Raw genomic sequence first — 15653 nt, 5'->3', positions numbered from 1 at the left:
ACCTTTCAGGTGAGGTCTGATGGTGAAGGTTTGGGAAGAGGACAGCCACAAAGAGAAGGAATAGTAGGAAGTAGGGTCAGAGGCAAGAGAATGAGCAGTACTTCTGAGAAGCTCCAAGAGGCTCTTGTAGCCAGATCGCAGAGCAGAAAGATGAAAATGTGGTTAAGAAATCGGAAAGGCAGATAGGAACCGAATTGTGCATGGCTCTGTCGATCTTGGTAAGGAATCTGAATTTTATTCAAAGTGCAAAGGAAACACATGAGAGAATTTCAATCAGTAGAATATGGGATCTGATAACATTTCTTGTTTTTTTTTTTATTTTTTTTAATGTTTATTTATTTTTGAGAGACAGAGACAGAGCATGAGCGGGGAAAGGGCAGAGAGAGGGAGACACAGAATCCGAAGCAGGCTCAGGCTCCTAGCTGTCAGCACAGAGCCCGATGCAGGGTTTGAACTCATGAACTGCGAGATCATGACCTGAGCTGAAGTCGGGCACTCAACCGACTGAGCCTCCCAGGCACCTCTATAACATTTCTAAAAGACTACCCAAGCTAACACTTGGAAAACAGATTGAATATGAGCAAAGCAGGTATGGGCTGAGCACTAAAAAGTCTATTGCAATAATAAAGGGGGGGGGGTGGTGGTTAAGTAAAATATACTAAAACAACCAAATGGAATTCTAAGCAGCTACTGACAGTAATGATTATGAAAATTGTACAAATGCTGAAAATGTTTAGAATTCAATATTACCTGACACAAACATGGAATATAAAATTGAGCAGACATTATGCTTCAACTATGTGAAGTTATATATGCATACAAAGACTACATGGGAATTTATGCCACCTACATCAAAGAAGAAAATACTAGTAAGAACATGGATGATACTTTTCCTTTCCCAAAGGAATAATTTTACTTAATATTACTTTAGAACAATATAAATTGGGACACTTCTTTCAGTTCATTGAAAGAGTTCTCTTGCCTACCCTCTTAGTAAGGTGAGATATTTTTATCAGCCCAGAAGGTAAAATTGTTGATAATATAATTGTTGATACTATGAGCCACATCTGCATTTGTGTTTAACCCTCCAGAGTGAGTTCCAGTTTGTGTTTTATGACGGAGACACTACTTTTTCTAGACAAGTCTTTGCACGATACCACAAGGAAGATATTATCCACTTGAAGAATTCCTAATTCTTTTAAAAGTAAATGCATCAGATCTCCAATTGGAAAGCAATGGTGACCATCTGATTTCAAATCTCCTCATATAACCTCACACCGACAAAAACATGCGAAGTATCTTCTAACTAGTTCTGATTTGTGTACTTAAATGCTTAATGATTGTTGCATGCTAACTTGATATCGTGCTACCCTACTGAACCACCTAAACACAAAGAGAGCAAAATGTATAAAATGAAAGCACACGAGGACTGTTTTTGGAGGTGCATTCCTCTATAACCTGGGAGTAAGAAGAGGCTCTCTAACCATGACTTCAAAAGTCAGATACCAAAAAAAATAAAAGTAAAAAAATTTGACCTCTTAAGAATTAAAATAACTTGCATGGCATAAGCACCAAAAGACAAAGGAAAAACTGGTAGAAAAAAAATTGCAAAACATGTAACTTTAAAAGATCAAACATGTAATAATTTTTTAATTGAGGGGAAAAAGCCCCACCAAACTCCTATAGAAAAATAAGCAAAGATGTGAATAGCTAATTCACAAAATGATTGAAAGTGACCTATAGAAAGATGTTTGTGGTCACTCATAATAGCAGAAATGCAAAGGATACCACCTTTCCCATCAAACTGACCAAACAGAACAAAAATCAAAAGCTTAACAATGCATTATGTTGGCAGAGCTGGGGAGAAACAGGCACTCATACGCACTTCTGGTAGAAATGGAAAAATGGTACATTCTCTCAATGAGAGAATTTAGCGATATTTAACAAAAGCACATATGCATTTACCCTTCAACCCAGCAATTCTAAATTTACCCTAAAAATACAGCAATAATACATATTTTCAAGGCTATTTATTGCAGCATTATTTGTAATTGTACATTGGAAGCTATAATGCCACAACATACTAGAAAAGTATGGTACACATCTTTGACAGAATACTATAGAGCCTTAACAAATTATGGAGGGTATTCGCGCTGGTTGCTGTAGGAATCCATGTATCTACGGTGAGGGGTAGGAAGGACCTGTGCCCACCAGCTCTTTTGTCCTTGGAGAAGTTTCCTTAAGATCCCCACCCCTCACTTGTTCTGAGATGAGTAAACAAATATCCTTCCCAATGCCCCAGGCACCTTTTAAACTGCTGCTTCTATGCTGTTCATAGCAGGTTGTTTGCTATGCTGGCTCTTTAAGGGCAGGGGACTGTTTCCCATCCCACCCCCCCAGATTTTCTCCTGCCCACTGAATTTCTAAAGTTCCTGATGGTAAGCCTGCTGGTTATAAAAACTTGCAAAGTTAAGCGCCACTGATTTTCAAAGCCAAATGTTATGAAGACTCATCTTCCCATGTGGGTCCCCCATGCCTGGGGTGCCTGGTGTGGGTCTACTCCTCTCCCCTCCTTAGGTTTGTGGGGTTGGTTAATCTCCCTAGGCGTTTAGTTCCTGATCATGTCTCCACCCCTCTCATCCTTTTGATGTGGCCTCCTCTCTGTGATCTTCTGGGTTGGGTGCACTGATGTGGCTGTCGTCTAGGGGCATCCATGGGACGAGGTGAGCGTAGGATCCTCCTACTTCGCCATCTTCCCAGAAATCCTGGAGCAATAAAAAATGAATGAAGACAAACCCTATGAACTGATACGGAGTGATTTCCAAGATGTATTATTCAGTGAACTTACTTCCCTATAGACAGACTTTTTAAACTAAATTAATATTTCAAAGCATATGGTTATTACGTGAACTCTCTCCCAAATTTCCTTGGAAAAGCTGATATAGCCATATTGAGTGAGGACCCCCACAAACTCAAAACCCACTTTTAATTATGAGATGCCCGTCAAATATCCTTAGGAGACATACAGATGAAGACTTCTAAAGGGTGGTGTGCCTAAACCTAGTGTGAATCAGGGATAGGTTTAAAGATCTGTGTTTTAACAGACCTGCAGGTATTTCTGAAGCCCACTAAAGCTTTCAGAACTATACTTCTAAACTATAGTGATTATAGTAATACAATTTATTTTAGGATCGTTGGGTTGATTAAATGAGACCTAGTTATTGAAGCTAACTGTAATAATTGCTGTTGAGAGAGCTCATCTGGAAGTACTTTGTCTCTTGTTTTTGATATGGTCCAAAGGGGAATCTTAAACTTCCCCCAAACCAAACAAGCTATTCGTTTTGAAAGACGGTGTAGCCCCTGTGGTAAAGGGTAGGAGCTCTGCTCTGAAGTTACATTTTCAGGGCACCACTCCTTGCTGTGTGACCTTGGGCAAAGTTATTTATTCGTGCAGGGTCTCAATAACTCTGCTCCTACAACAAGGGTGATAATAATTGCATCCACTTCATCAAGAGGCTGAGAGTAATTACAGTGTTAAAGAACTTAGAAACGGTTCTGACACAAAGTAAGCATCCAATACTCTTCCCGTACTCTGAGTGCCATATTTTAGGTTATCTCCTTTCTTCTCTCTTTTTCTTCCCCCCTGCTTGCTTTCTTCTAGATTTTTTTGCCTTTGTATGAGTCTTGCTTTTCTTGGCATCCACACATCTTCTAATGAAGATAAAGACCAGATACAAGTAGAACCCTAAATGTACCCCCTTTTTTTTTTACTTATTAATGAGTAACTAATTGCAAGGAGTTACACTGATCTGACTCTATGGTGAAATATATTATCTGAAGAAAGAAAGTATGTGTCAGAAGAACTCAAAGGGAACCATCATGAAACTCAGATATATTCTATCATATCATTACCAAAATCTGATATACGACCTCTCCCCATGGGAACTGCTGGGCCTCAGAAACAGACCTGGACAATCTGTGAAATCCTGTTCTCTTCTAACTCTCTGGTTCTAAATAATACTATAGGTTAACATTACCCACCTCTCATATGTCACCTATAGCTTTTTAATCATCTTCAGACGTTTGAAATGTTGGCTTATGCATCATCCAAAGGCAGAACTATAATATAAATCCAACAACATCAAATTACACATGATACATAATAAATGCTCATTGCTAAATATACATCTTAAAGTTTCTTAAAGTTCTCAAAGTTTCAGAAAGCCCACTAAAGAACAAATTTAAAGTTCTTAAAGTTTCAGAACTATGGCAGGAATTAAAATATCTTCAGAGATAAAACTGTTCAATTTTCAAAATGCGATAGTATGTAAAAGCTTTCATATTGTTAGGAAATATCCACTCTAAATGACATGACCAGACTAAAAGATTTTATTTAAAAACCCATTTTTTTCACTATAAAATAATACACGCCTATTGTAAGATATATGGAAACCGTAAGCAAGAATAAAGAAGTATGTATCTATCTATGTGTTCCCTAAATTAGTATCTCAAAGGAAATACAATTTTGTTTCTTCCTTAGAAAGACTATGAGCATTTTTCTGTATTATTATTCTCCATAGACATGAGTTTAATAATGTAATATTGCAAAAATGGATGCCATCTTTTTTTTAAAGTTTGTTTGTTTGTTTATTTATTTATTTATTTATTTATTTTGAGAGAGAGAGAGAGAGAGAGAGAGCACATTCACATGCAAGCAGGGGAGGGGCAGAGAGAACGGGAAAGAGAGAATCCAAAGCAGGCCCTGTACTGTCAGCATGGAGCCCGATACGGAGCTTGAATTCATGAACCATGAGATCATGACCTGAGCCGTAACCAAGAGTCGGACACTTAACCGACTGAGTCCCCCAGGTGCCCCTGGATACCATTTTTTAAAGCTAGTATTTATTATATGCTATGAGCTATGTATAGCTATAGTGAAGATTCAGGGGGAATTATTAAATAACAATTAATTAGAATTCTAACAGTCAAAAAATAGCTATTTTTACAAATTTGTGTGTACTCTTATCTCCCATGTATGTATTAGCAATAGCTTTTAAAAAATCAACTTCCTTGAGGCATAATTTACATACTCCAGAACATGCATATTTTAAGTGTACTGTTAATGTGCATTTCCATGACTTCAGCACATGTATGCATCTGGGTGATGGCCACCATTATTAAGATATAGAACTTTGCCATCACCCCCAAACGTTCCCTCATGAGACTCTGCAATAAAACTTCTATTCCTACCCCCATTCCAGGGCAGTCATTAATCTGCTTTCTGTCATTATAGATCAATTTTGCCTTTTCTACAATATCATGCAAACAATGTTATACAGTAATTTGTTTGTGTCTGGCTTCTTTGCTCAGCATATTCATCCAGAGATTCATCCAATGTGTTCCATATTCTTCAAACTTGTTTTTACTGCCAAGTTGTGTTTCACTGGATGAATATACAGCACAACATGTTTATCCATGGATTACTTCCCTTGGATACTTTCCTTTCCCATTTTTCGTCTTAACTATATATCTCAAGGACTTTCCCCCATTATCTTAAAGTGTTGGATATTAATCCATAATATGGATGTATCCTAATTCACTTAACTGGACATGTAAGCTCTTTATCATGTTTTAAAGTTATTATAAATACTGTTATAAACATGTTAACAAACTCAAATGTTAATGGAATCTGATTTGGAAATAGGATTCTTGGGCTATTGTCTTTATCTTTCAAATGTACAGAAATGTTTTTGCTCTCTTAAATTCTAAGGTTGCAAATGAGAAGTCTGATGTCGGATGCTTTTTCTAAGCAAACTTATTTTATTATGTAGAAAAATTTATATTATTTTAAGTTAATGCTAGTTCAAATAGGTCTCTAGGACATGTATATATGCATTTCTCTTTTAAAAAAGGTTTCCTGGAACTCACCATTTTCAATTTGAAAATTCAAATTTTATTATAGCTTGGAATTTTAAACAATAATCTAATATTTGTTTCTTCATTTTTTTTTCTTTTAAAACTGCATCTAGCTTGCATATTATTTTCATATTTGGTCTCTTCTCGATGCTGTAGCATTTTTAATATTTTTATTCATGGTTTGTATTTCTTTGCATATTTTTCTGTTAGGAAATATGCCCTCTCCTTGAGCCTATCCCCTCTAACAGCCTAAGTTGTTTTTTTTTTTTTAATCTGTGACAATTTTGTAATTTTTCTGTGATATTTTAAAAATTCCAAGTCAAGTTTTATTTTAATTTCCAGAAACTCTTTTCTTCCCTCTAATGCTGTGTTTTAAGGGTTTTCATTTCATATAGATTTGTGTAGGCATGTACATACATATATACATACATATTTTGCAACTAAAGCACCTGAGTACTTTAAGGTGGACCATCTTTTGCAATGGCAAACCAGCAGGCAAGCCTGCTTGGCCTTTTCTATTGACATGTATGAGGAAAATGTTCTCTGTTCTCCAAAGCAAGCTGGGATCAACATATTCCACTTGCCACTGGCCAACAACTGGGTGGGAGCAGTCTTGCCCTTCATCTCCAGATGCCTGTCCCCACCACCCCAGTCCTAGGGTTCTGCATCCAGTGTTATCTGCCGAGGAAAGCATCTTTCCATTCCAAAAACCTTCAATATCCTTCTCCAGCTTTGCAAATACTCACTTACATGTGTATCTTCTTCTTTTAGGACGTAGAATCCTATATACCTGAGACTTCCTCCAGTTATTTACAAATTCTCCCAGCTACTTAGCAATTGTGTTCCCCAGCAGAATGTTGAGATCAGGTTAAGAACAACAGAACCCACTGATAAAGTTTCTCAAAAACCATGGATTAAATGTCTGGATTTTAACCCAAGAGCAAAACGAATGCACTGGGTTTTAAACCAGTGAGTGAATGTGATGAAATCTCTAACTTAAGAAGAAATATTCTAGTTTCAGTCTGGAGGATATCCTTGGAGGCAGGGAGACTGGTTGTAATGGAGACTCTAAGCGCCTAGCTTAGAGCAGAGATAGAAGGCAAAATGCAAATATATTTGAATGTTGTTTGGGCGCACCATCAGGAAAACTGTGTGATAGATCAGCTGTTGGAACCGAGAGAGAGGAGCAATTGACCGGGCTTCTTATTGGCCATGTGGATGGCTAGGCCTTCACTGAAGCATACAGCCTGCTAGGGCTCTCCAGTTATATTTATTTTGAAGGTGGTTTTTCGTCCCATCTTCTTACACCAAAGCAGCAGCATATTGATAGGACTAACCTCCTAGAGGAGGACAAACTGCATTAAACTGAATGTGTATTTGAATTTTGATACATATTGCCACATTGTTCTTAAAAGTTGGGTTGTTGGTTTTTATTTTTTATTTTATTTTATTTTATTTTATTTATTTATTTATTTATTTATTTATTTGGTTGATCTGATATATGAAAGAATGATGTCTCACTGTCATTTTGGTTTTCACTTTCATTTCTTTTTGGGGAGTTAGGATGTTTAGAAGACTAGAAGACCTAGATAGATAGATAGGTAGATCAATCTATTAATATTCCTGCTCAATTTTCTATTGGTTTTCTTTTCCTTATTGATTTTTTAAATTTTTTAATGTTTATTCATTATTGAGAGACAGAGAGACAGAGCATGAGCACGGGAGGGGCAGAGAGAGGGGGAGACACAGAATCTGAAGCAGGCTCTGGGCTCTGAGCTGTCAGCACAGAGCCCGACGCGGGGCTTGAACTCACAAACTGCAAGATCATGACCTGAGCCGAAGTCGGACATTTAACCGACTGAGCCACCCAGGTGCCCCTTCCTTATTGATTTTGAAGTTCCATACATATTAAGGAGATCAGGACTTTACCTATCCTATGCATTGTAAATATTTTTCCCAGTTAAATGTGTGGCTTGTCATATACAGACAGTTTTATTTCTTATGGAGTCAAATTGGTCAATTTGTTTCTTTTATGACTTCTGCGATCATATAATGCTTAGAAAAGCTTTCCATAATTATTTACATGTCATCTTTCCATTTTTTATCCAATATTTTTATAATTGTATCTTCAAGTTTAAATACTTGATTCGTATGCTACTGTTTGATGAAAGGAGATAAGAATCCACAGACGCTTACTTAAGGCCCCAGCACTATTCACTGAGTAACCCATCATTTCCTCTTCTGCTTTAAAAGTATCTTTTTTAAAACTATAAATTTAATTTCTATGCTTATGTATCTCTATTTTTGGATTCTCCAGTCTGTTCCATTAAGCCTATCTATTCTAGTGTTAATGAAAACTGTTTCAATCATTGTGATGTTATAATATGGTTATTTTCTGTTGAGGCTTATCCCATTCATCACTCTTTTGAATTTCTTTAATAAATAAAGAGAATTATCTTTATTCACTTACTCATGCTTTTTTTTTCTTTCATGCCTAAAACAGAACTTTCTAATCGATTCTAATTTGCATGAAAGAAAATGATTGAGTCTCTGTAACTCTATTTAAGAGCTGTATAGTTGATTCTGTCTGATTTTCCACATATACAAGCATATCATTTGCCCGTGGTAATTTTTGCTTCCAATTTTTATAACTTTTTTCTTTCTCTTGCCTAATTGCATAGGCCAGTAACTCCAGAACAGCATCAACTAATAGCGATGACAGTGTACATTCTTGTTGTGTTTTCCACTTTACTAACAATGCTTTAGGTGTTTAACAAATAAACATTTTATCAGCTCTCAGCAGAGAAGCTACACACTGCCTCTGACTTTCCAATTCTTCTGGGCTTTCCTTAGTGGCCTCCTTTGTCCAGAACCTTCAACCCTGAGACTGCCCTACCTTTGTTGAAAGGTGAAAAGTTAGATTCTTCTTCACCTATTGCCTCCAAAGGAAAAATTGGAGCGGCAGGGCTGGAATTCAAAAGAGCAGCTGCCAGAGCACCGGGTTGGAAGAAGTTCCCTCTTGCTCCAGGACTCAAGCCACAGAAGGAAGAACCCGAGGGTGGGGAGGAGTCGGGGCCACCCCCGCCCCCAGCCCCACGTCGGTGCCACCCGCGGAGATGAAATGTGAGCCCGGGTGGCCCAGGACGCCGGAGCGGCTGCCTCGCCTGCCGCCTGAGCGCCGCGGGCAGAGACAAAGAGACCTCGGCCCCAGCGCAGCCCCGCGCGCCCCGGCCGGGCTCCCCTCGAAGACGCTCAGGGCAATGGCCCGGTCCCCGCGCGACCCCCCTCTCGGGAGCGCTGCCCTCTCCCTCTGACCGCGCTCCGGCTCCTCCGCGGCCCGGGCTCTCCCTTCTCCCCCCCCATCAGCCCTCTCTCCAGTCTGTGCGTCTGTCCGTCTGTCCTGGCGCGCAACCTCCGGCCACCGGCTTGGATGGACGCGCTGAGGCTGCCCGGGGGTCCAGGAATCTTGCTTCCGAAGCTGGTCCTGCTCTTTGTCTACGCAGGTCAGTGGCCTGGGGCGGCGGGAGAGGGGAACGAGACTTGGGACTGAGCTCGGGTCGCCCTCTGGCCACGCGGGTTGGGCGGGAGGCACGGGGACCCTGGTGGGAGAGCCGAGACGGGGTGGTCCCCGCCGGGCAGCCAGGGAAGCGGCGTGCTGCGACCCTCGGCTCGACCTCCCCCGAGGTTTTGTTTTGTTTTGCTCCTTTTCTTTAACTTTCCCTTTCCCCTTTCCTCCTCCCTTCTCTCTCTGCAAGCAATTTAAAACTCCCAGTCCAATTTAAAAATCCCAAACGCGTATTTAGAGGATTTCACTCTCTGGATAGCGTTCCATTGATCCTGTCCACGACTCAGGAATCTGGGGGTTGAGGGCAGAGACTGAGGGGTGGGAGAAAAGCATTTTTTTTAAAAAAGTACCCAAGATTTAGAGGTATTTGCTGAAGTTTTAACATGAACTAATGTGGTGACTTTTCCATTTCAAGGTAGTTATCTCCTCTCCTTGTTCAAGGTAGTCTATCTCCTCTCCTTGCTACCCCCACATTCTGAGTATTTCGAAATGTGAAGCCTTAGACCATCGGGTTTTTTGTTTTGTTTTTTTCACTTTAGAAGATGATTCTCAAGTGTGATAGTCTGGATAATTGGATGCTTTGAGTTCAAATAGGAGGTTTTCGGGAGGCGTAAATTCACCCAGAGTCTAATCCTGTTTTCATCGATTTCGTGAAGCACTGTTTATAGGTGAAAGGAATTTCATTTCCCTCCTCCTAATTATTCTTCCTGAGAATTGCTAATAATTGATGGAGCAAAGCGGTTTTCTTGTTTCATGATTGATGTGGAACTCAAAATGGCTTTTCACTGGTTATTCATGTAGAAAATTAATTACACATGTGGTTTTGCATTTGCTTTCTATTCACAAGACAAGCTGAAAGCAAAGTTCTTTGTAAAATGTTTTCATGTCTCTCGCGTCCTAGGACAAAAAACAAAAAAATCACAGGCTTACCTGTGACCTTGCAATAGTAAATTTATGTAGCACTGTGATTTATTTCTTGATACTTAACGAAGATTGCGACTGACATGAAGAGAGGTTCTTCAACATTATTGAACGTGAACGTCAAGAGAATTGAACTTCTCATTCAACCTTGCCAGAAATGACTCCCCAAACTTCTATAGAAATTTTCAATTTATACACTAAAATGTGAATTAGTGGCTGTCTATAAGTTATTGAAAAGATATTTTATTGCAAGGAAAATGCTGACTTTCTTTTTTTTTTCAACTTTTTTTTTTTTTTTTTAATTTATTTTTGGGACAGAGAGAGACAGAGCATGAACGGGGGAGGGGCAGAGAGAGAGGGAGACACAGAATTGGAAACAGGCTCCAGGCTCTGAGCCATCAGCCCAGAGCCTGACGCGGGGCTCGAACTCACAGACCGCGAGATCGTGACCTGGCTGAAGTCGGACGCTTAACCGACTGCGCCACCCAGGCGCCCCGAGAATGCTGACTTTCAAATGCAAAAATTCATCAAAGTAGGAAAAGACCTTCCCACTTAATGAGGAGAAACTGCATTGTAATCCGTTTGCTTATTTCTTTTTTTAAATTTTTTTTTTCAACGTTTTTTTTTAAAATTTATTTTTGGGACAGAGAGAGACAGAGCATGAACGGGGGAGGGGCAGAGAGAGAGGGAGACACAGAATTGGAAACAGGCTCCAGGCTCCGAGCCATCAGCCCAGAGCCTGACTCGGGGCTCGAACTCACGGACCGCGAGATCGTGACCTGGCTGAAGTCGGACGCTTAACCGACTGCGCCACCCAGGCGCCCCCGTTTGCTTATTTCTGTACCTTAAAGGGTATTCCAGAATTTGCGAAGCTAAAAGAAACAATTGCGTTATTGGTTTTATATTAAAATCTTCCCATTAGTTCATTTGAAGCAATGATTCTTTTCACCTCCTCTGTTTATCCAAAAACAAAAATAAAAATAAGAAAATAGAACAAAACCTCACTCATCTTTACTCAAGCACACCGTTGAACAACTCTTTGTCTATTTTATTCCCTGTGGTAAACTGAAAGCTTCTAATGCACACGCTTTTCCTTCCTTTCGTCCTGTTCCCCCACCCCACGCCCACCCCACCTCCACCCCCACCCCACCCTGTGCTTGGTGAACAATCCCCAGGGTTCAGGAAATCTGCAAAGCCTTCTGGCAACAAGTTTGGTTAGTTTAGAAAGTTTTTCTGCGTTCATTTCTTCTCTTCTTAGGCATACCCCCCTCAAAAGCTACAGAATAACTACAAGCCAATAATACTAAATTAACTTACTATCTTTGATAAGGAATATTTAGCCAATGTGTTCTTTGGTGTTAACTCCCGAACTCTTTGCTTCAGAAATCCCTTTATGCTTGCCTTATTTATTTACCCAATATTCACTGAGTGAGGCATTTTGAGTGTTATACAGGACAGAGGCCTTGCTCTGAGTTTCATCTGGGAGATAAAGGAGGCCTATTATAATGTATAAAAGGCTGTGTCATAGGCGAATTACAGTCATGTGCCAGAACTGTTCACAGGAGGGAACCTCATAGCTGGCTTAGGAGAGTAAGCTCCATGAAGATGATGTCTGTTTTGTTCAGCATGATATTCAGATTCTGGCAAAATACCTGGCCCATAAGAAGAGCCCAATAAGTAATCGCTCAGAGAAATTGAATTTAAGGAGGAATTTGGGGACTAGATAGGGAAGCCTTGGACATAAGGAAATGGAGGAGGATATAATGTGAACAAAGGCAAAAACCATGAGATATATATTTGTAATGATACAGAATTCATTTTGGTTGGAACTAAGACATGTGGCTGGAAGTGAGGACTGGGGGATGATGAGGAAACAATGCCGATCTAACAGTTGAGACACCCTGTTAAATAAATTTCCAGCTTTAATGGGACAAAAACCTATGCAGATGCACCGCCTATAACCTGAATTATTTTCCCCCAAAGCAGATGCACTAAATTCATGCTCCCTTTGATAAGGAGGTACGGGCGAAGTTTCTGTGCCTATAGCATCACGTTTTGCTGTGGAACCACCTTCGGAAAGAGACCCGATGACATTTATGCTGTTATCCAACTCCCACCGCAGGCAACAAAGACAGGATTTGGCCAAGGTTTTACCTTCCCAGCCTCAGCCAGTGACTGCTGTCCCCTCCCTTTCCTTCCTCCCTTATCCTCAGCTGTAGCTTACAAGAGCCATTTCTGAGCATGTGCTTTGCAACCAGATGTCGCTTTTCCTGTGCCACGAATTCCTTGAGGTGGGGGTGAGGGTTGGAGAACCTTCTTCCACATCATGCCTTTGATTCAAGTCACTGAAGAAAGTTTGAACTGGCTACTTTTCAAGAATATTCACTCGAATATTAGAGGTAATATCAATTATCTTCTGAAACAATTGGAATGTTCCATTCCTTACAAGTGAGAAAATGCTCTGGTGCCTTCCAAATCCAATTTTCACAGAATTGTTCTCCACTAAACTGGAGAGAGCAACTAACATAGAAGATTTGACGTGTGGTCAAAACCTCGGTTTGAGAATGTTGTGATTGTGAATCTGTTTGCCATACTGTTACATCTGCCCTTGTCAGTTGTTTAATTCTGGGAAGTAGACAGGAATGCTGGAAAATGCCATCAAAATAAGGAACAACTTGTGACACGATCCTGATGTTTGCTGCAGGTATAATCCAGCTCCTTGGCTACAAGATGTTGGGCTTGGTTTCCTGTAACATTGGTTCAAAATATTTTGATAACACCACGTCCTTATAATAGTAGTAACTGGAATACAATAATAGTAATTGAACCTTTGATATTCATGGAGAGTTTAATAAGATGTCACTATCAAAGGGCATCATTCCGAAGGCACCCCATGAAGCTACCTACATATGGGTTGTCCTGCTCACACAGAAAAAATGGGGACATCGGCTCTTCCACTCTCCGAATGGCTTTAAAGAACATGCAGCAAAACATCCCTGTTAAGCCTCTTGAGACAACTAACTAAACTAAATGTTTAAATTAACTAAACAGCACCAAAAATGAGAGCTATAGAAGTTCATAGGGAAAAATGAGAAGATAAATAGCCTTAAAAAGTGTGATGCACTCTGCAAAGAGCATACCCTGTCAGTAGGTCATTAGATTGTGCTTCTGTCTTCAAAATTTAGCAGTGGTTTTCAGTAGAGTTACTGAATCTTACAAAGTAATTATTTCTTCCTCTCCTTTCTTCTTACCTCATCTCAGAAGAAAACATTAAGGTTTATTAATTTATGGGGTAGAAGTAAAATGGAGGGGGAAAAAAGGTGAACGTTTTCACGTGTTCTGCAAAGGCCATGCATTATTGAAAAAGATCAATGAACTTTGCTACTTTCTGATATTCGTTTGTCAAGAATCATCCTGTCAAGGAGGTGATTTAAAAACAAAATCTAGGGGCACCTGGGTGGCTCAGTCGGTTCAGCGTCCAGCTTCGGCTCAGGTCATGATCTCACATCTTGTGGGTTCGAGCCCCGTGTTGGGCTCTGTGCTGACAGCTCAGAGCCTCGAGCCTGCTTCGGATTCTGTGTCTCCCTCTCTCTTTGCCCCTCCCACCTTGTCCTCTCTCTCTCTCTCTCTCTCTCTCTCTCAAAAATAAATATACATTAATTTTTTTTTAATCTAAATTTTTCTTTCTGGATAAATCAATCACCTGGACACACAGACATAATGTAACATCTTGTACTTTTCGGTTATGGTTTGACAGACAAGCAAAAGTGTTACATAATTTAGATAATAGTGGATATTACCTCTAGGGATTGAGTTGGAAAGGACTTCCTTTGTGATTCTTTTTTTTTTTTTTTAATTTATTTTTGGGACAGAGAGAGACAGAGCATGAACGGGGGAGGGGCAGAGAGAGAGGGAGACACAGAATCGGAAACAGGCTCCAGGCTCCGAGCCATCAGCCCAGAGCCCGACGCGGGGCTCGAACTCACGGACCGCGAGATCGTGACCTGGCTGAAGTCGGACGCTTAACCGACTGCGCCACCCAGGCGCCCCATTCCTTTGTGATTCTTGAACATGTAACTTAAATTACCAGACTATATTTAGTGCGTTTCTAATCATGTACCTCAAACTCACATATCCATGATAATTTATACCAGTGGTTGTAATTAAATAATCATCTGAACTTGTTAAACATAAATCATTTAGGTGGCACGAAGAATTTTTAAAAGCTAGGGCAATTTTTATTCAAATTTGGGGTCTAATTTTCCTTGCCAAAAACATATGGAAGAAAAAAGACATATTGAATAAAAAAAGACGGTTTTATCAGCTCCAACATGTCCTTTCTACTCAGAAAGCACCTTTTTCCCTTCCCATAGTGCTGTTTCATAACTTGTTGATTCTTAAATCTAACATTAAATAAATTCTTAATTATTCACGAGATAGTTATCTACGGAAACGCCTTCCTACAACTAACCCATTATCTTCCAGTCCAGATGAATTGACAGGATATGCAGACTCATTTGTGTTACCATATGTATGCAAACTGTCGTTATGAGGGTAAAACAAAATGTACAGAAAGAGTAACATATAATGCATTGTCATAAAAACATACATTATCTAAAAAGTATCTCCAGTTGACAATATACACGTCAATAACACATTCCATCAAATGACCTTAATGTGACCCTCAAGTCAAAAGACTTTATCATTTCGAAATTGTTATAAGAATTCTGTTGCAAAATTGAACGGCTGATCTGTTGGATCATTCGTTTCTCCTTCCGTTGTCCCATTCAGCACTTCCAACTACCAGTTATGGTGTTGGATGAAGGAAATTCAAAACAGAATGGTCTTTGCCTCTTCTGGATTTACGTCCAATAGGGAAGGAAGACTAGTTTAGATGCTTATTCATGTTTTAGAATTCTGAGTATGCAAAATGAATATCTAAATGCACCGAAGTGTGGTCGCTGACCGATGGAGATATAAAATAGAATACTTTTCATGAAGCTGTGATTTCAGAACTGTAAAGGACGTGTGTGGTGTTTCTTTTGCAGAGGATTGCCTTGCTCAGTGTGGCAAAGACTGCAGATCTTACTGCTGCGATGGGGCCACGCCCTACTGTTGTTCCTACTACGCCTATATTGGGAATATCCTCTCGTGAGTACTGGTCAAGTTCGGCAATACTGATGCTCTTTCCATTCCTCAGTTACGTGTTCACAAAGTACCAAGGTACATAGGTAGGGGCAAGAAATTTTAA

General features: G+C 39.8%; 1 protein-coding gene across 1 annotated transcript in view; it reads left to right on the top strand.

Moving 5' to 3' along the window:
* The first annotated feature begins 8976 nt into the window (after positions 1-8976).
* CYYR1 (cysteine and tyrosine rich 1) overlaps positions 8977-15653 on the top strand; it is a 112624-nt gene continuing 105947 nt past the window's right edge. The window contains exons 1-2 of the mRNA XM_058731807.1: positions 8977-9419; positions 15451-15553. Coding sequence (XP_058587790.1) covers positions 9347-9419; positions 15451-15553 — 176 coding nt within the window. The 5' untranslated portion in view covers positions 8977-9346. The remainder of the gene's footprint in view (positions 9420-15450; positions 15554-15653) is intronic.

Source organism: Neofelis nebulosa, chromosome 5 (genome assembly GCF_028018385.1).
Source record: "Neofelis nebulosa isolate mNeoNeb1 chromosome 5, mNeoNeb1.pri, whole genome shotgun sequence".
In the NCBI taxonomy this organism is placed as follows: domain Eukaryota; kingdom Metazoa; phylum Chordata; class Mammalia; order Carnivora; family Felidae; genus Neofelis; species Neofelis nebulosa.
The sequence above is the reverse complement of the archived record's forward strand: the minus strand, read 5'-3'. Positions and strand labels throughout refer to the sequence as shown.